Raw genomic sequence first — 22,502 nt, 5'->3', positions numbered from 1 at the left:
GGCTTGTTGACAGAGATCTAAACTGGCTTGGAAGGGGGAAAGGGGCATAACCAGGCTGGTCAGTGATAAGCAATGGGATTGTGTGCCAAAACTCGAGAAAACCAGCACTCATGGGATCACTCAATCTACCTCAAGAGGTGTTGGCTACAATGCACCTGAAATATACCTGAAATGTTTCTATCCCAGTGCACATAGCATGAGGAACAAACAAGAGGAGCTGGAAGCTTTAGCCCAGGCCCAGAAATTTGGCATCATTGGCATAAGTGAAACTTGTTGGGATGAGTCCTGTGACTGGAGTGCCCTGTTAGATGGTTACAGGCTCTTCAGGAGGAATGGGCAGGGCAGAAGAGGCAGAGGGGTGGCACTGTGTGTAATAGAAGGGGTAGAATGTATGGAGCTCCCAGTTGGCAATGGCACAGTTGAGAGGCTCTGGGTAAGAATCAAGAGGCAAACAAACAATGGAGATGTCATTGTGGGAATCTGCTATAGACCTCCTGGACAGGAGGATGATACCGACGAATTATTCTTTGACTAAGAAGAACTTTGAGGAACTAAGGGACAAAATATTTTGGAAATAAGGAAAAAAAGGAAGGTCTATGCCCAGTGGAAGCAAGGTCAAGTGACATGGGAAGAATACAGAGATGCTGTTTGCCACTGTAGGGAGAAAAATCATATGGCTAGAGCTTAACTGGAGTGGAAGCTGGCCAGAAATGTGGGTGACAATAAAAAGAATATTTTCAAATACATAAATGGCAATAGGCAATAGAAATATCATAGGCCCATTGCAGGATGAGAATGGTCACCTCACAGAGACAAGGCAGAGGTGTTTAATCCTTTCTTTGCCTCTATCTTCAACACAGATGATCGACCAAGGAGGTCTCAGTGCCCTGCGCTGGAGGACCATGACTGAGGGAATGATCAACTCCCCGTCAACACTGAAATTATGCGGGATATGCTCCAGATGGATCCCTAAATATCTACAGTGCCTGATGGGATTCATCCCAGAATCCTTAAAGAGATGAGTGATGTAGTCGCAAAACCTCTCTCAGTGATTTTTGAGCGGTCTTAGCAATCTCCAGAGGTCCCAGCTGACTGGAAGCTGGCAAACATTTTCCTGATTTTCAAGAAGGGCAAGAAGGAGGACCCTGGAAACTACAGGCCTGTCAAGGGATAGGGATTCTCTACTGCCAGTGGAGCTGCCTGAGTCCAATATTGACTTCAAAAGACCCAGCACTTTATCACTGCTGATCTAACTTTCCTTCACTCGAGTGCAGCTAGAATTCCTTATGCCTTCTTGGAAAGAAACTATATAAAACCAGAAAACTTTTATTAACTAGAAAAAGAATATTCACTCTCCTATTTTCACTGTCTTCAATGTATCAGTGAAAAATTTATTATTATGGGAATATTAAGATCAGTGTTGCAATATATTCATACTCTATGCAGAAAATGACAGATAGAAGATAGATGAAATAAAGTCATACAAGAAATCTCTGTCAAAGTTAGGTTTAGAACTCGTATTGCCTGACGCATGATTCCATAATTCTGTACTCAGACCTTAAGAAATTCTCTTCTGTCAGCTATTTATAGCAATTGTTTGTAGATACCTGCTGAATATGTGGAACAGGCTTCAAGCTTGCTTGCATTCTATATCTGTCCTGACATTTTTGGTACTCAGGTCTTTGGACGTTTGTGCACAGAATGTCGCAGCTCCACATGTGCCTTGTCTGTACAGCATCTTATTCTCAACACAATCTTGTTCTCCCAAAGGATAGTCGGGTGCTATATTTAACTGCACACCATCAGGAAATATCAACATGTATTTAAATTTTCTACTTTTAAAATAAAAATGCTCAATTAGTTTATTTCCACCTTAAAAAAGAAATTACCAGAAAAAAAAAAGATAGCTAAATCCCTCAATTAAAGTAGGTAACTGCCTGCTCCTTCTGTTAGTTCATAAACTGCTATAAAAACCTATAGTAAGTACATTTTCCAGGGGTTATAGTACCAGTCAGCCCTGCATTAGACATGTGAAATTGTATAATTATCCAGTGTCTCCTAATCCCACAAAATTATATTTGAAAGTAAGGACACATTTCTTTTTTTATCTTAATAAGGAAAGTGTCAGCTTCTTTCTGTCCTTTCCAATGAGCATGATCTGATCTTCATTTCTAAATTTGTCACAATCTTCATTTGTGGTCTTTCTAGTCCTTTTCTTCCCTGTAAAATGGAGATCAAACATCCTATTTCATGAGAGCCTTGTGCAAGTACAGATTTAAACTAAAAAATAAGAAAAAAAATCAAAACAGAAAATGTGTTCCATAGGTCTCACAGTTCTGGGAAGGAGCTAAAATGATCTAAATTATTCTTGCATTTTCATAGGTTTGAACTGTTGGAGAGTCAACTTCAGCAAAGAGGCAAGACCTGTGTAGGTTGTGCAACACCCTGTGCACTGCCTGTTTTTTCCAACAGCAGTAACAACTCTTATTCCCTCATTCCCAGTTGCTGGCAGTGTCCTGACTCCTCTAGGTTGGCACCTGGCCCCTTTCCAGGGTCAGGGGAAGGAGATGTATCTAATGGAAATTGCACAGCTCTATCTGCACCAGAAGAATCCTCACTCATGTTGATTTAGAGAATTTTACAATATTACCAAGCATTACTCATTACAAAGATGCAATTTCACAGGTCTGGTAAAAATCTGACCTCACTAGAATCAATTCCCAAATCTATTTGTATTCCTTTTTTTCTTTTTCTGTTTTAATAGAAAGATAGAGATGAAAAATTAAAGGTGGGGAAATATCACATATACAGTGACCTACAAGTATACTTGCCCCTGCATGTAAGATATTGTCTTGGCAAAATTGTCTTTTTTTACAATCAGAATAATTTAATCTTAATGACACCTATCAGTGAGTAGAACTGTCTCCTCCATGTGGAAAGGAAGCACTTGCCAGCACAGATGAATTCTTTCTAATGCTAGTGATGATGCAGTTATATTAGTTCAAGACTAAACTGTCAACACAAATTAGGGGCCAGAGCACTGAAAATTAAAAATATACTGGCACACACTGCACAGTTTGGCACAATTATGTGACAGGCAAACCAGGATGTGTAGTACATGAAAGATTTAAAAATCAAAATCTTCATCCTTAATGGTTGCATAAGGACATGTTTTCACGGGGTTAAGGTGCATGACACCCATCAAAGTAAACAGAAGTTTAAAGCTTAAATCTTCTGTCCCACTTTCAAGACCTTCCTCTTTTTATTATATATAGAGCATGAAATATCACATTTTCCTCTTAAGATTAACTTGCAGCCCACAAAACAAGGGGTTAATCCATTTGGTTTATTATGCACCACCTGACTCACCTCCTTAACATCAAATAAACAAAAAAGCTGTAGAGAGGCGTTATTTTCTCAGTTTTGGAGGGGTTTACTCCTGTATTTTGTCTGTTAACAAAGGAAAGTGGAGAGGAATATAACTGAGCATCTCATTTAGTGACTCATTTTGTTGCTTTTTCATTTTTCTCCCTCTTTTAACAATTGTCGTAAATCTTCTGGGGTTAGGGAGATGCAGACTCGGAGGACAGAGTGATGCTACCCCACAATTTGCTTCTGTCATAAAGGACAATTGTAAGACTGTTCAAAATCTCTGAAACCAAATGAGGTTTCCTTGGCTTTTGTTCTATTTATATTAAAGATTTACATCTAGGTCTCACTAAAGCTGAGTACTCATTTCTACTAGCTCAGTAAAACACTGCCTTGAGGGAACAGTAAGTATCTCCCACTGAATAGGTTTACCTATACCACTGTCTGTCAGTACCTTGCCTGAAGAAAACCCCATTTTTCTTCATTTCTAGACACAGTCTTAAAATCTGTTATACCACATGCTGAGTTGCTAAAGTATTTGGCCTGGACAGCACTCAAAACTTCGTATATGTCTATAAATGTGTTAGGAGTCAAATCTCAGATCTGGTTTTAAACACATTTTCAGTCTTTAAAGAAATGGCTTCCCATAGCTAAGTAATGCTATACTGTTAAATAAAATTAGCTATTCAGTATTATGACTGTGATGATGAAAGGTCAACAGCACACTCAATCACATTTCAAAACAGGGAAACTTATTGAGTCAGTTCAGCAGCAGCAAGAAAGCAGAGTTAAAAACTAAAGGAGTGGCAAACTATCATATTCACTTTGAAGACATGACAAGGCACTAACATATCTCTCACAATTTGTTCCAGAGACTATTAACATGCTTTAATAAGAATGTGTTTTACCAATTCAATACATAATGTGAAAGTTCATGTACACATAAGATAGGCTTTTTATTATATAGGGGATTTGAGAATTGTTCCTACTAGGCCAAAATTTAGATTATCCAGTCATACATCTCTGTCTTGGTCTAATGTTACATGATTGAGCACATATAATAATTTCATTAGTACTAAAAGAGAGAGGTCCATCCCCTATCCCACTCCGCTGTCTATTCCTTTCCTGACTGTACAGCACCTCCTTTCTCCTGCATCTGTGCTTGCACTCATTACATCCTTGTGACCAATCACTTTGACTCACAGCTTAACAAAAAATAAATTGGAATCAAAAGTGAAGTAGTCTGCTGGGCTAATGAAATGGATCTGTCTGTGAATGTCTGATGAATGCCAAAGTGGGAAGGAATAAGAGTAGGAAGATAAAAAACAACCTCCTCCTCTTCCTCACCAAATTGCTAGATTTGTTCAGTTGCTTGTTCAGCACATCCCACAACAGCTGCTCCATCTAAGAATGGTCTGAAGTGTTTCAGAGAATAAGAATTATATCCCTGTGTCCTTTACACAGACAATACAAAGAGAAGCAGCATGTGTACACAGTCAGACTGTGATTTGGACCAGACTCTTCTGACCTATGCAGTGCTGGCACAAGGTTTTCTGTCCAGCACAGCAATACAGACTCAGCTGCTCTGCATTCAAACTGTAAAGGCAATGAAGAATGTAGATAATTTGAAAGTCATTTGTACGTGTGTGAGATAAATGCTCTTAAGTTGCTTCTACAAGCTCCAGGTACTTCAACAAACTGGTGAGTCCTGAAGGTTGCTGACTCTGTAGTGGGTAAAAGACAGATACGGAAGGCTAGAAAAAGTTATCCCTGAAAACAGAAGAAAAAGGCTGTGTAAAGAAATTTGAAATTCCAATTCAGTCCATTCTGTTGTTATTTAGTGATTGTTATAAAGTCATGATTTAGTGCCACCAGTGTTTTTTATATGGCTATATGGCCATATTATCTGTATGCCATGTGTTGTATAATTTTCAGCTACCTGACAACTTCAAATTATCTAAAACCTTTAAGAGATTGGATATTTTTGCTATTGTTTATTTGTTCATAACATAATTTTCATAGAGAGTATTGAACATTTCTAAAGCTGAAACAAAAAATCCATGTTTCTTTCTTTGGTGGCAGTACAAGTTTAAGCAATTTCTGCTCTCAGCTTTGCCTTCCTTTCTCCACACCATCACATCCATTGTGTCAGCACAGCTGTTTGTGCAGCCCATGGTGAAAATGGGAACCATCTGAGAAATCCTGGGGCAGCAGAGACGAATCAAAATCAAAAGGAAGCTTATAACAATGTGTCAATTGAGATGTATGAGAGGCTGACCTTGCATTGCAACATCTAGGAGGTCTACGGAGGCCTTGTTAAGTTGACTCCAGAGGATCTGGGGAAAATTTTAGAGTCTCTCATGATATTTCAAAATTTCATACGAGAACCTTCTTGGTTTTTTAGTTCAAAACCTCTTTCTTTATCTAGTGACCTCACTTTTAGCCTTTCACTGCTTTGAAGATTCTTTATGGAATAATATTAATCTTATTTGAAAGTAAACCTTCCGGAGGAGTAAAGACAGATCCTTAAGTGCCAACTCTTCTATCCCCTTTTTGCTCTTCTCTCAGAAAGTAAGGTGAATTGTAGCTATATATATGTTTATCTATACATATAGATAGATACAAGGAATGTGTACAAAATGTTTGCAACATTTTTCACAAACCTCTCTATTTTTTGTGTGAGGTAAGCAGTTTGTCTTTTATGTTTTTGCTACCTATGGGAGAGCAGAACATTCGTGACAACTTTATTATATACAATATTTGTGTAATTAAACTCAGATTTATTGAAAATATTTTATAGTTGAACAGAGTTGAACATTCAGTTTCTGTAGTGATGCACAGACAGTAATGCCTCACCGCTCCATCTGACAGTTTCTCCAGAGTGCCTCAGTTTCTCCTTTTGTGATAGCAAGGGGTTGTCACACTTAAGTTTCACACAAAATGTTGCCCATTTATAGGCATATAATTTTGGGACACTTCACTGCCCAGATGCATTGCATATGGGAGGCTGGGTATCTGGTTTCCATTCCAGGGACCAGGCAGTAAAATGTGTATCATTTAGGTGCTTTGAGTTTTTGGCTAATTTCAAGGCTGTGAGTAATGGCGGGTACTATTCATATCCTTGATGCTAGGCAAATGCTCTGGAAATTTACCACAATGCTAAATCACAGTAACACAGTGGTCTCCATATCAGAGCTTTTAGTAATAAACTCATTTTCCTTCACCTCCTATCATCATACATTGAGCTTTCTGTGCTTTTAAGTAATTATTTTTCTCCTTAAACCTTAAATTTATGGCACAATTTAGCTTCTATTTTACCCTGATAGTTACCCTGTCCTCAAATCAGACAGCTAAAATGAAATAATTTTGGAAGGCTGCATTTCTTTAACATCTTTCCCCAGAACATCTCAAAATGCTTTATGAAAAGTAACTAAGCTTTTCAGTATGTCAAAGGCACTTGAGTACTTGAAGGGAAATTGATTCTGACACTGGCCAAGTCTTTCCTCCCAGCCCAGCATTCTCCTGTCCTGATTCATTCCTCCTCTCTCCTTCTTCTCCTATGCTAACAAAACTTCAACTACCTTTGATTCATACCTCTATTTAACAGCTATATCTAACTGAAGACTATTTCTTCTGAAGGCTTGATTACATCATACTTCACACAGCCATCAAAATCTGTTTTCTTTCCGAAGTCCTTTTTTTCCCCTATACCTCTTAATCTTTCCGATCACTTACTTCCTATTCAATTTACGTTTTGTCATTTATGAATGAGCCTTATTTAATCAGTATCTTTTTCCTTCTCCCTTCTTTTAATACACTCCATTTCAGTTCCAGTCCCCTTCATCAGTCTTTTGACATGTTTCTTAATTCTGTATTTGCAGGATTGCAAACCTGACTCTTCTTTTGCATATGTTTCCTTTTTGCTTGAATCAAAAATCTGAAAATCAACTGGACTTGCTTTGAAGGAAATTTCTTTTGTCTTTTCAAACCATTTTTCTTTTCACCAATTTGTTCAACTTGGTTAAGAGTAGTTCATATTCTTGAACTTCTAGTGTTGGAAAACACATTCTTCTTTTTTCCACCTGTTGAGTTTGGAATGGACATGAGACATTCGGAGGACTTCACAAAACCAGAAAACAACATACTGAATAAAAAGGGAGAATGTTTACAACAGTTTTTCACTGAATATATTATTTATCTTAACACTAATTTATAGACTATGCCATGGGAGCTTTCATTGCCATTCTGTGCACTTTGTTGAGAAAAAATCAACAAAGACATGTACTGATGCTGATTTCGGACAAGAGTGTCTTGGTTAATATTTTTCACTCATTTCGCAGTAATGACGTATACAGTATAAATGAAAGGCATGGTGGCTCTGTCAGAGCTAGTGAGAAATGCTTTACACCTTCCTTACCAAAATGGTTAAACAGCTGCCCAAGGCATGTTTTACTAGCCGTACTACTTTTAAAACACTACCAGACATCTCAGTAGCTCTTTTCCTCAGAAGCAAAGTTGCAGGCTCAGGCTTAGCAGTCGTTCTGCTGCTGCCCCTTCTGAGGGCTCCTTGCTGCTCCCCCTCCCAACTTTCACCTACCTCCTTGCAACTTTCAGCATTTACTGATGATGGCAGTGAGAAGCACTGCAGTTTTCAATGAAATTATTAGTGTTAGCAGTAATATTATAGTCTGGGATTATCTTATTCCACTAATTAATTTGTCAACTAATTAATCTGCTAATTTAAGAAATGAGACTAGCAATTAATACAATATTAAAAAAAACATGCTAGAAAGTACTTATTTCAAAATATTGAATCAGGAAGCTACTGCTTGCTCTCAAGAACCAAAAGTGTACTACCTGGCAACAGGATACTGACAGCATGTTGTTGCTTTTGTTAGCATTAAAGATTTGTTTAGTCTTTCCTTTTTGAAAACAACCCCCAAAATATTATGAAACCAGCAGAAGGTACAGATTAGTAAAGTTGTGAGCTTTAGAGAGACCATGATCATTCTAAAGAGTTCTGTTTTGGTAGAGAATAAAAATACATTATCCTGCCCTTTTCAAAACTCCTGAAATTGCCATTTTACCAACATACATGAAATATGAGCACCATCCAGTGGCAAAGCAAGTAAATTACAGCTTATATGTCGATTTCCTTCTTTTTCCTCAAACTACATAACCTAACTTGACATTTAGCTGTTTATATTAAAATTCCTTCATCTTTTTTAAACTAGCATAAGTATATCTCTGCTAATTTCTCAAAGATGTGGTAGAAGTAGAAAGCTTTTTTTTTTGAGTACACTGCATCTCAGCTGAATTCATTTAGTATTCCATTGTGGATAATACACTCAAATATTTTCTGAGTATTTAAAACCCTTTTGCAAACACATAATTTTTTCTCTGCTTACCACTATCGCAATCATAACTGATTTCTCCCTAGTGTGACAAGATCAGTGTTCTCCTTATGCCAGCATGAGGATGGCCTAACATGTATCTGCTTCTCCCCAAGAGTAGGGTTACAATTGTTCAATCAGATCTCAGAAAGCATATTGGTTAGAGGACCCTTAGGCCCACTGCAACAAATCATATTGGAAATCTATTTTCACTTTTCACATGGATGATTTTGTTTTAGGCCATTTTTGATTGTGTAAGACCCAAATAGGATTTTCTTTAATTTTAAGCATGGCTGACTTTCACAGTGATCTTTTCCTTAAAAAACCCCCTGCAAATTAATTTTAGTTATGACTGACACAACATACAGTCATTCTGGCTTTTAAGTAGAAAAATATATTAAACCTCTCTCTCCTGTCCTCTTCTTTCACTACTTTGCTCCCAAAGTTGAAGTATCAAAGTGCTGTGTATTTCCTTGACTTTAACAGCAACTGTACATGCAATTTCATACTTTTGCTTCAGCAGTTCTTTCATTAATATGGAAGGACTTGGATGTCTCACTTTATAGTAATTATTTTTAATTTTTTTAAACCTTCAGATCTAACTTTTTTTTTTTTTTCCAAGTCCTGTTTCTTTAGGCTGGACAGATAGTGTCTTTTTAAGCCCATCATACTAAACAGGTCAAAGAACTTCTGCACTTGAGGGCGTTCAGTCATGGTTATGATCAAATTATGAATCGAACATCTGGCAGTAGACAAGACATACTTTCTGGGCTTTCTGAAGCCTGAAACATTTCATGAGGCTGAGGTGAGACATGCCTAACTGAAGTTAATAGGAAGCAACCAAATGAGAAGTAGTTGTTTAAATGAGTGGAAAATTTTAATACTCATTTAGTGTTCAAGGAAACAGCAAAGGGGTAGAAACAAGACATATATTCCCCAGCAGAATAATCTTCAGCAGTCTGCTAAAGTAGAATTAATCCCCGTTGTGATGCTTTAAACAGAAGTAGCTATTGCACTTTAATAGGAAGATCTTGCTACATTCATTTTAACAGATCTTCTGTAGCAGCAGACATTTGGCCATGACTTCACATCTAAAACTAGAGTCTATATAAGTAAAAGCATGTGTCGCTACAAGTAACTAACCTGTAAGAACAGACTTCTGCACCCTGTGGACTGGGCACAGAGGGATGCATGACAATGACCCTGAACAGTCACTCTAGAAGCCTGACGTTTTATGATGTTAGAAATTTGCTGCTGCTCTGCCACAGCAAGAATATTTTGTACATGCTTGCCCTGTGTCTCTACTGGTGATCCATTACACACACACTAATATTGCCAACTGGTCAGTTATAAAAGAATAACCTGCTTAAATTATGCCAGTTCTTAATGTACCATTAAGTGCATTTTAGAGGACTATTTTAAATGCTATTTTATGTTCACAACTTTTATCAAATGTAAAATAAGCCTGATAATTAAATATAGCTTTTAGTCAACTAATGCTAGTTCAACTTTTAAATGATTGGAAACATTTCAAAAGCTCTCAGGTTAGAAGCTGAAAATTATCTGGGATTATTCTCCTATGACAAAAGAGATAAGGAATTTTATCAAGTTGCTGAAGTGCTTTGGTTTAGGATTTTGCTCCTTTTCATTTGTTTGACATAGCTTTTCCACACTGACATGCTCAAAACTGTACTCTTGAGGCACAGAGCTTCAGAGACTTGCATTTATCTCAGACAAATTAATCTAGTTCTTTGATGCTGGGACAATGTAACTAGGTTCTGCCCTTTGCTTTATTAGAGGTAGCTAAGTCAGAATTTATGCCTAACTTTAAAGCTCTCTAAGGTAAGGAACAGATCATGTACTAGCTTCCAGAGCATCCTGCCAGTTTATAGTGCTACATCAACTACTGTATTAACAGTAAATGCCCCTAAGAATAAAACACTGTCCAGTAGTTTATTAAGATGATTGATTTAGCGTTTTGTTTCCAATTTCTTTTAACATCTTTATTTGGCCATTCTTTCAGATAGTACAGATGAGGGAAAAGCAGCCTGTGTTATATATAGTAAGTGTACTAGGAAATCACAGACAAACACCTTATCAATCTCTTTATTCATAGGTTAAAATGTAATGCCATACATTTCTTAACAATTACTTACTGAAAAAGAAATATCTGCATATAACAGAAGCAAAACTGAAGGAATCTAATAAAGAAAGCCATCTTGCTTCAACTTTTGAAACAATTACATACAGAATAATATACATATTTACATTATTAGTATATTATATAAATATAATATATATGTAATCTTGTAACCACAATAAATATCAAGGTCTTTTTTAGGCACACAGCATAGAAAAAAATGCAGAATCTGCACAATCTTTAAGATTCTTGGAGTGACTCACTCTAACATTGTTTTCACACTGAAAAAGAAATATTTTACACAAAATATACAGCCACGGTTTATGCAGTCCCCAGTGAACAGGGAATCTTTGATCGCCTTCCTGTAAGTCTACTCCTTGATTTTCTAATACTATTGCTCTATACAGCTATTACATAAGAAAATAGTTTGCAGGTTTGTTTTTTACTCAGCTAAAAGCCTAAGTAATTATCAGTGCTAACAAAATAAGTACAGCATATCTACACAAAGTATATACAGGTGTTTATACAAACACAGGTGAACTACTACTGAGTACACCTTTAATATTGGGGAGTTGACCTGAAATTTAGTTGAAAAAAGGGATTTTCAATTATATAACCTCGGAAATATTTCATCATTTGAGTGAGACCTGGGCTTCAGAGACAGAGAGCTTTAAACTTAGAAATTAATTTAAAAAATCAAATTCTTGGCTATGGTGGTAGAGTAGGCTGCCATTGAATTTGAATGTGTTTCCTTCAGTGCAAATAAAAGCCCAGAGAATTTAAAAGGAGTTTTCTCAACCTGTATGTACAGTCATGACATTTAAAAGACTGTCACTATGGAGCACCTGAGATCACACTCTAGTAAGTGAAGCTGACCACTTCTCATAGGAGAACCATGATCAGTGAGAGAAGAAACAAACAGCCATTTTTTTTCTGTAGTTACAAATCAGACTCCGGCATGTCAGGCATATCTGCCATCAGGTACCCAATACCATAACGTCCATTTGGAGCAGTGTCCAGAGTTGGTGAGCCAGTCTGTTTTCGATATATGTTTTTGCCAAAGTTTGGAGACGGCACTTCACTTGGACTCTTCCCATGAATCAGACTTGTACTATCTCCCTCCAGATTAACAGGTTCCTTTATTATCCGACCTCTTTTGTAGGATACAGATGCCAAACTACCAGAACTGTCATCGATAAGGTTGCAATGGCGCACCATGAAGACTATTGGGACTGGCAGTATGGCCAACACCATCAAAGATATACAGACAATCATTCCCCATGTTGGATAGCTGTGAAACTCTTCCGTAGCCTGAGAAACACAATAGAAAAACTATTAATACATCTTTACCAAAAAAGAACAACCAGGCAGTCCTCACCAAGGCCTGAAGTTTTCAAACATATACCTTTTTGTCACTCTGCACCCATGACGTGGGCACCACTGTAGATATCAAATTTGAACAGTCATGGAGGTGTAGGATTTCTATCTGTCTGCCATTGAGTAACACTAACTGTTGCACAGTTTCTGAGACATTCAGAGCATTCTAGAGGCACCCAAATCAAGATTTTCACATTAGGTTGCTACATTTCTCTGTAGTTGTTCACTGATCCTCTAAAGGATGGTCATAACAGACAAGGGTGCGGTGGTATCTCTAAACTATGCCTGGCAAATAAGTCCTTGTTCTGTAGGCTAATAATTGGCCTTAACAGAGACTGTCTCAATTATTCCACTTTAACAGAGACTGTCTCAATTATTCCACTTTGTATAAACTTCATGTAAACTATAATATATTTACTGGGGCACTGACTATTCCTCACACCTCCACCGCATCCATGCATCACTGGCCAACAGGCTTCCTTTGCCTAATTTTGTATGTGGAAAGGAATGATACATTTGGTATTCTAAGCTATTTCTCTTTCTAATTTTTCAAGGCAAGAATCAAATGCAACAGGAGTATTGTTCTGAGAATCATGAGAAACCAGTAGTTGTCTGGATAGAGGCAGGCATCTACCTATAGTAAAACCAATCTCTTGTATTTATCTTTTACCTGTCTTTGCTGCGGTTTCCCCCCAGCTATTTTGGACAATTGTCCCAAGATTATTTTCTCTGACATTTTACTCTCTATATATTTTGCATGACAAGCCTGCAGAAACAGCTGAGGGCTGATGAGCCTATAACTAGCAGAACTCTTAGAAGTTACCTTAAGTGAATCTCTTCTTGGAGCCAATGCACAGAACTGATTGCTGCTCACTCTGGTAAGTTTTTTTCAAATCCAATACTCTTATTAGAAAAACGTTTTAATGCAGCTGCTACCTATATTTTGATATGTGTTTCCAAAAGGAAAATTTATGATATGGCTAAATTTCAGTATTTAATGCCATGTAAAAAAACACTGATGAGATATCAAAATGATTTATTCAGTGTTATCACCCAATTCTTTTTTGCAGTAAAATAAGACTTCATGAATGTGAACAACGTCTCCCAGACTTAAGAATTTCTTAATCATACATCAACAAATTAAAAGTCACCAAAAGTATGAAGGTTTGTGTCAAAATTAGTTGAGACAAAAAAACACATCATTATTTATACGCATTTTGAATTTCTAATTCCAATTTTTTTGTCTGTTCATGTATTTCTGAAATACTTCAGATACGGTCATTATGATGATGATGGTATAATGTATATATACATACCACATATATACACATACATACTATATACATACTATATACATACCGTATCTTCAATCCAAGCATTGTAGCCAGGAGGACTTAATCCCATTTGGACAATGCTAGCTACCAGCAAACATAACAATACAAATGGTGAAACATACTTCCACATGTAGTAATAATACTGGCTTGGAGAAAACCCAAGCATATCCTTCAGGTCCTCCATAAATCTGTGAAGGGATTAAAAGGTTATTGTTAGTCCAGACACTGAGATTTTGAGCACTGTAATTGATACATATCACCTAACTTGAGGGAACACACTGAAACAATGCATATATAGAAACGGCTGCAGTTTAAATTACTTGATGGGCTGAAAAAACAGAGCTTGTATTACTAGTTCTTCAGAACAGATGAATAAAAGGCATTGCTTCACAGTACAGTGACTTAGTAAGCTGCTTGCTGGACTGTGCTGGAAAGATATTTAAACACACCTTTTTTTTATAAGATTCTTTTTTATATCTTCTTGTATTGTATACCGAGTTGTTTATTGAGGCATATGTCATTACTTCTGAGGACATACACAACCAGCACCTCTTACAGATTCTGCAAAATTAATTTTGAACTCACATGTGTGCTGCAGTGTAAAACACCAACTTTATGCATAAGCTATGGTTTCCATCATATAAGCTGCTTAAATAAAACTTTGCCAAGTTATAAAACTGCCTCCTTGTTCCTCAAAATTTTAAGTTATAATATGAACAAAATTCCTATTTTTGTACTTGTGATGGAGTATTCCAGAGCCAGAAGAAAGAGAGAATACTTCTAGAAATAACTTGTTAAAAGTGTTCACAAGCAATGATTGTTTTAACTCCCTTGTGGTCCTACTTCCTTTTGAAATGTCCATCTAGAAAAGGCTCTTATAGTAATAAATATGTTTTCAAAGAAGTTACACATATGAAGTTTCTGTCATATAGACTCTCAAAACATTTTTTTTAACTGCACAGCTTGGGCCATTCTATTGTTTGTTTACACTGAAATTAAACACATCATTAAAAAGAAACTGAATTTACAAATGGATTGTGCCCTTTACAAATAGCCCTCTTTCTGAGATCTCCAGTTCTTTATCCAGTTGAACATAAATCTGTTATCTTTAAAGTTTTTCATTGACTCCATCCTACTTATGCTCTTCTAAAAGCTATCAGGCTCCGCTAGCAGTGATTCCAGATTTTCTTTTTTGTTGTCTCTTTTCTATCATTTGGTTGTAGTCCCTTTGGATGCTATGTTTTGGTTTTTTACTATCTGATCAAAGACAATGTGTCTAGTAAGACATATATGTGGAACTTCATCTACAAGGAACCCTTGGTACTATTAGCCAATGACAACCTGAGGTTGTTGATTCTGACAGTGTTTGCAAAGAAGACTGCCATGTTCCTTAAGGATATTCTGAAGAAATATACATCAGAAGAAATATTAGGAGTAGTCCAGAGGGAATACTTGGGTGTCATTATGAATGAGAAGTCTGGCTGTTAACTTTAGACTGCATCCTGTCAGAACCCCTTCTGAAAACATGAATCACCTGCACCCTGAGTCAGAATCAAAGGATTACCATATTTTAGCTATGCCTAAACATCAAATTCCTCACAGGTAAACTGCTGGCTTTTGGCATGTCTATCTCCATTCACAGTGGAACACTCCCAGGTCATTTGTTTCATCTTTTGTTTGCCTGTGTAAAATCATATACATGGCATTTTTATATTTTTGGTCATAAAATGAAGAAAAAAAAAAAAAGGGGGCTTGATGGTCTTTTCTCTTCACCCCATCACTGCCAGGTCACTTTACTTCATTGCCAACTGTTCTGCTTCCAAGTAAGTTTTGACTCGGTTCTTTGCTGTCATTTCCTCTATTTCCTCTCTCACAACTAATGCAAAGAACAATTAATTGCTACAACACCCCAAACTAAATCTAGTTCATAAAATGAAACTTTCTTCTTGTTACTTCCATTGAGTTTGCTTTGTTCCTTTCTCAGACTGCCTGGAATACTGCAGACCTGTTCAGAATACTCATTCTCATCTGCTGCTTAGACCACGGCTATTACTTCTTTAAATCTTTCTTTTCATGACTTATTTTGATACAAATTCCTCATACTTTCATATCCAGCCTCCTTTCTAACTCTCTAATTTTGCCTCTTTATTCTTCTTTCTTTGGACCTCTTACAATCACTCTGGGTTTCAGTACACTGTCCTGATGTAATTTATGTTGCTCCAAACCTGTTCTTAATAACAGACTAGATTCTTGACCAGTTTCTATTTACTTGTATTTCTGCGTACATCACAAATACTTCACAAAATATAATTAAAATAGTAATAATTATTGTAACGAATACTGTTGATATGGACAGGGAGATACATTTCCTTCACTTACTTGTCTATTCCATAAATTCGGATGACCGCAATATTCTCCAAAATGACCACAATTAGCAGGGGCAGAGTAGCTGAGTAGTCATCAAACATTGTCACAAAATAATTTCCAGAGCGCTGCACGAAGATCAGGCCAATAAAAAATGCTACCAAGCAGCATATGACTGGAATAAAGAGAAATTCATTATTTCATATAATTGAAGTTGATAACATTTTACTTTTTAGAGAGTTTCAATTTTAACATTAGGTATTCTACCTCTCCCCTACATAATGGAAAAGTTATGAAATTAGAATTACTCGAATTGCCATATTACAGCAGTCCTGATTAAGCAGCAGACATTAATCAAGTGACTATTTCTCACTAAATGTAATGTGAATGCAAGGGTAAAATGAACTGGTAAGCAAAACATCATACATCACGTTACTTGGTCACTACTTTTTGAAAATCAGAAGTGAAAAGAACTTAGAAGTGAAAACACGGAAAAAGTGAAAACATTTCAGACTGTGATTCTAAAAAATATCAAGGCTGAACAGACTTCCCCAAAAAGACCATTCATGGCATGAAGTTCAATTAGGATCTGTCTAAATGTATTTGTGCATTAAGCATCAACATTTTCATCCCTTCTTTTCGTTAGAACAACCTGAAATGTATTCTTTAATGCCTGATCCTGCATAATGGATCTCAATATAATTTTTTCCTACTAAATTTGTCAATAATATTATTACAAATAATATTATTACAAAATGCTTAAGTAGACATAAAATAAGTCAAATTTCAATAAACTGTGAAATCAACTGTAGGCTGAGCATCAGTCAGGCTGATTATTCCAGTTAAGGTGCCTTCTTTTCTCCCCACTGGAAACTTAGGCTAAGGATGATCCTCATCCCTGAGTGAGCTGTGGGATATGCAAAATATTTCAGCCATTGTGTAAATAAGCACCTGACCACTCCAGTGCTGAGATAACTGGGCTAGTAGCCTGGAATTAGAGGGTAGGAAAGTCAAACAGCTGGGATCACTTTCTATGGAAGGGGGCATTGACAAAGCGATTGGAAAAGGGACACAAGTTCTTAGCCTGACAGGATATGATCCTGTCAGGCATGAAGGAAAGATATTCCCTCATATAAAATGTTATATGTCACCCAGGCAAGTGGACCATCATGGAAAGATGTATTCAGTATCTGATAGAAATGATCTTTACACTTTCATGTCAAAAAAAAAAAACAAACAACTTCATACTCTCAAAAAAAAATTAGCTTATTCCTCTATGGAGAAAAGAAAGTTTGTGTAACTCACCAGTAAGAATTTCTTTCCTGATTTTGAAGGTATCAACAATGGGTGTGATAATGCCTTCAATGGTTCCAAACATACTTCCAAGTCCCAAATTTACTAACATGAGGAAGAACATGACTGACCAGAAGGGAGAAGCAGGGAAGTGGGTCATTGCTTCTGTAAAGGCAATAAAAGCTAAACCAGTTCCCTGAACTGCCTGTCAGTGAGAAAAAAAAAAAAATTATGTTATTGTTCCTGAACTTTTTTTTTTGTTTTGGTAGTGTGACAGTCTGACTTGGTGATCATGCAGTGTCATCAACTACATCTTGGAAGGCAGAGTGGGAAGCTGCTATCTAATATGCAATTCTTCCACTTAATTAATACTATTTAGTGAAACAGTGGATTTGGCTGAGAATTTGCAAGTTGAGTGACATTAACAGTTCTTTCATAAAATTATAGAATACTAGGTTGGAAGGTGTCTCAAGGATCATCTGGTCCAACCTTCCTCGGCAAAAGCAGTCTAGAAAAGATGGCCCAGCACCCTGTCCACCTGAACCACATAAGTGTTCAATGTTGTGGAATCCACCACTTCCCTGAAGAGATTAGCCCAATGTCTGATTACTCTCATTATGAAAAATTTTCCTCGAGTCCAGTCAGAACTTATTCCTCTCTTTCACTGACGATTTTGCATGAGAGCTATTATAAAGGACTGCTACAAAATACACTGTTTTCTCCAGTAAGTATAAAAAAGACTTAATTTCTGTATCTTTGCTTCAAATTTAAATGGCAGGAATAGTACAGAAACTTTTAAAGTCTAAGTCACAGATTTTACATTTTATCTTCAGATCCTGGTGCAACTATATAGAGATCAGTGTTTAAATATGCAAGTCTCTCCCTAAAGCAAGAAAACTATAATTTCTTTTACAGATCTGTCTTACTGTAAGATTTCAAAACAGGATGCTATTCATTAAACAATTACCTGATAAGTAAAGAATAATTTTTTACTTTCAGTATAGTAGTATTTATATCTAAAAATGTATCTTAACATTGTAAGACATTGCAGTGTGAGGCATCGAATAAGTGAACCTCTGTTTAGTTTTTGAAAAAATCCTCATGGTCAATTCTTCTAAAAAACAGAACTTTAAAAACTTCTCACCTCATAAAGGGAATGATATAATGATCAAAAAAAGTGAAGACTATATTAAGACATCAGATCCAAAAGTCCACAAGTGAGCTGGAATGCTCATCTAGGTATTTACAGATGCACAACTCATAGGTACATTGTACTGATAACTCGCTGTAGGTACACTTCACAGTTCATTTCAGGCCTAAAAATACGCATCTGTTCATATTCTCTGTATTTAAGGTTTACTTAACACTCTCACCTTGTTAAGCTCATCTTCAATTTGACAAGATTTCAGACCAAGGGAATCAAACTCTTCTTCTTTAACTTTCTGTATAATGTCATAAACTAAATTGTAATCTTCTGCTGTAATGCTTGAGAAATTGATATGATGTGGGATCATATCCTGGCTGAGATTGCCCATTTTCAAAAGTTTTAAAATCTTCTCTGAATTCCTGTAAAACACAATAAAATAGAAAGATCAAACTCAGTGTTCTGTGTTAATTCATGAATGAAATAAACCATAAAAATAATTTAAAAAAAGAAATGGATATTCATACTGGATAACACATTTTTCATTTATGATATTGGCTTTGAAGCCCAGAACTGCAAACACCACCAAAGTTGCCAGCACAGAAGTGAAAAAATTGATGAAGGACACCAGTACAGCATCAAAATGGCAGTTGTTGTCTCTCTTGTTGTAGCTTGAAAAGGCAATGACTCCACCAAATCCAAGCCCTAAGGCAAAGAACACCTGAGTAGCAGCTTCTCTCCAGACCTTGGGCTCCAGCATTATTTCAAGCTGTTTGAAATTAGATATAATATATGTCAGCTACAATATGCATTTCTATTATATGAAATAAAACAACAGAAAAAAGATCAGGAAGACAATCTATATCACAAAATGATCATACTCCACTACAAACGTATTTTCATTATGATAAAATGAAAGCTGAGGCATCTAAATTTGAGCAAACTTATGGGCCAGAATTTCTATTGACTTTATATTATCTAAATGTCAGAGAAACATGCTACACATTATGTTTCCAACAATGACACACTACTGGAGCTATGTAACTGAAATAGCAGCAAGTTACACTGAGAAATAAGAGAGAACTTTTTTTTTTACAGTATATACTGTCTTTGATTTACAGTATATACTGTCTTTGATATTTGTTAGAATTAACATGTATTTTGGGATGATCAACTCTCATAAACTCAATAAGTATGATGAAAGTTGCTTTGTTGTTACTTTTCAAACAAACATAAAAAAGTGAACATAAGATACACATGCTTATATGGAATTCTATTACATGCAAATATGTAAAGCAAAACGAAATATATGAAATGAACACTGCCCATCACAAGCTGTATAGTCCACAAGTCAGATCTTCCTTAAGTCAGATGCCTTGAACTTCACCCAATATTAAATGGTATTTGAGAGCAAAACAGTTTTTTATCAAAAAAATTGAACTGTATTGCTCATTTAGAGGAATTGTATTGCTCATTCAAAAAAATCTTTGTAACAAAGTTACAAGTCTCCATTTGTCTACCTCAAATTCTTCTAGATACTGAATAACAAAAAATAAAAAAAAACTAGATGTCAAACTTAAACATTAGATTTTCTCAAGCTGATTCAGGGCCTCCATTAATGCATATGATTTTTATTTTTTTTAAGCCCTAGGTTTACTGATAACAGTAAAACTAAAAAGCATCAACACAGATGACAGCATCATTAGACTTACTGTCTTACTCTGAGGAAAAATACATCTGCTACTGTTGTAACATTTTGAAAAACTTTTCAGTTTTCCATGAAGATATAATATTTATTACAGATAGGTAGCAGATAGCCGCTTTAGTCATTTATATATAGGTAAAACACAATATATTTGGGGAAAGAAAAGGTATGTATGGGAATAAACTTGTTCCTGACTTAAAATTTTTATTATAATTACAATGCACAAGTAGCTATTGCAAGTAGTTCAACCTGCCTGTATCACAGTCATGCCAGAGTTTTTCCACCAGAGGGAGCTCGAGGAATATGCAGAATTCTACCAAATCTCCAAATGGTTGAAATATCAAAACACTTATCACTTTCCTCAGTGTATCATTTGGTACCATCAAAAGTATTGTGTTCTCAGATACACATCATCTAGACTTTCAAAATAAGCTTGTAATTGATTTCCTATTAGATACTGCTTGTGAAATTTTGGGAGCTCTGCATTTCAGTTTCAGTTCTACAGTTTAACTGCAGTAGTTGATTTAAGTGGGTTTCTCATGTATCTTTCTTTAGGTTTTCTGTTAAAATTATTATTTAGAATTTCTGCTTTGTTCAACAACCATGCCAAACAGAGAAATTCTCCCCTTCTACATTAGCCCTGGGCTTTCACATATGGGCACCAATGCGTGCCAGTCCTCTGCCATGCTGGCACAAGTCTTGTGGGAATGTGCTGTGATCGTCTGTGGTCAAAACGTGGTCATTTGCTCAGCTAACTGAAGCTGAAAAAGATGTCTCCTCTTCCTCTCTCACATCTATCTACCTGAATAATTTTCAAGCTAGATTGGTTTAGCACAATTTTGTACAGTCTGCCTGCCCAAATAAACTGTTAGCACTATGGAGTAAATGGAACAACAGATGGGGCAAGTCCGAATTTCTTCAGGTAGTCTTATATGAACCTACAGTCCAAATTAGCGCCCAGGTACAGAAAATTATAACTAAAATACTTTTGAATGTTTACATTCACATATAATACACGTGACATGGAGGTCTCCTAACTTAAATTTAAACCACAACTTAAATTTTGGGATACAGAACTAGAAACTAGCAGATAAATTAAAAACAATTTTTCTTTCGAGATCATTTATCTGAACACTTGAGACAATTGTATAATTAAGTATAACGTAACTATAAAGTAAGCATCAGCTGCAACTTATTTTAAGTCTAACTCAGATGAAATAGTGAGTAGTGAAGAGGTGTTGGTATTCAAGGGAAGTTTTTGTATTTATATTCCTTCAGCATCTAGCGGTACTTCTCCAGTCAAAGAAAGGATTAACACTGTGGTTGAGAAACCAAATTATATTTTCAAGACATCTGTATTCCACCTCTGTTCTAGACATCCTCTCATTAGTAAGCATAACATTTTTCTGTTCCTCAGGTTTCCCAAACTTGCCTGAGCAGCCTGCAAGTTCCTGCAGAACCATGACTCTCTAAAGTGGTGACAGTGACATGGAGCACAACTGCGCCAAGGTGATAGTTAACAAAGGTCATTTTTATAGAACGACATTTCTCTAGACTCAGAACACCTGGAGTCAAAACAACTGACAAGACCCTGTCATCTGGCATTAGCCACTATGTGCATTGATTTTGATCATCTTATTATTTAGCTTTCATTTTTGAAATGTTAGTCCTGTTCTTCTCAACTATATTATGAAATGGACCTGTTGGAAAGTGCATTTCACAATACAACAGGAAGCCCAGCATTGTACATTCCTGAGTACGGCTCAAACTACTCAAACATGCTGTTCCTGTAGTATAGATACAGTTGCAAGCATTTGAGATGGGTGTGGGTAGAACTTAGATCTTCAAGCTAAACAATGATTCATAACATCCCTTATCACCTCCATAGTTAGAAAATTTAAAGCCCTGTAAGGCATGCTCCTGGTAAAAATATTGGCAGTACAAAATGTATGCTTAGAACTGCTGCTATCTTGGCGTGTCAACCACAAAAAACAGGACAAGGAAAGCTGAGTGGTGAGTACTTACACTACTATTAAATACAGGTCTCCTGTACTTGGGGCTACTATGCAAACAGCATTAATTTATTTACAAAAAAGGAAAAAAAATTATTCTTTTTCAAAAGGGATGAGATAACTATGTAATGTCATGTGACAATTCAAAGTAAGGCACCGTGACATCCCAGGACAGAGCATTTCAATACGAGAGAATGGCAAGATATGAAGATTCACTTCTTCTCCATATTTGGAGCTCTCTAAACATCCTGAATCCTGTAAATAGCACTTTTAGTTGCTTTGTAGAGGCATCTAACTCCAGGAATCCTTATCTAAGGGAAGTAACTTTACACAGTCCCTTAGAATACTTAAGGGCCTTTGGACTTTAGGGC

General features: G+C 36.3%; 1 protein-coding gene across 1 annotated transcript in view; it reads right to left on the bottom strand.

The window, feature by feature from the left end:
* Positions 1 to 10,853: 10,853 nt before the first annotated feature.
* Positions 10,854 to 22,502, bottom strand: part of SLC6A15 (solute carrier family 6 member 15) — a 35,949-nt gene continuing 24,300 nt past the window's right edge. The window contains exons 7-12 of the mRNA XM_064655535.1: positions 18,942 to 19,183; positions 18,644 to 18,836; positions 17,283 to 17,475; positions 15,993 to 16,152; positions 13,639 to 13,801; positions 10,854 to 12,213 (exon numbers count right to left, since the gene is read on the bottom strand). Of these exons, the coding sequence (XP_064511605.1) occupies positions 11,842 to 12,213; positions 13,639 to 13,801; positions 15,993 to 16,152; positions 17,283 to 17,475; positions 18,644 to 18,836; positions 18,942 to 19,183 (1,323 nt within the window). The 3' untranslated portion in view covers positions 10,854 to 11,841. The remainder of the gene's footprint in view (positions 12,214 to 13,638; positions 13,802 to 15,992; positions 16,153 to 17,282; positions 17,476 to 18,643; positions 18,837 to 18,941; positions 19,184 to 22,502) is intronic.

The sequence above is a fragment of the Pseudopipra pipra genome, chromosome 5 (assembly GCF_036250125.1).
Source record: "Pseudopipra pipra isolate bDixPip1 chromosome 5, bDixPip1.hap1, whole genome shotgun sequence".
Taxonomy (NCBI): Eukaryota; Metazoa; Chordata; class Aves; order Passeriformes; family Pipridae; genus Pseudopipra; species Pseudopipra pipra.
This window is presented reverse-complemented; position numbering and strand designations above follow the sequence as displayed.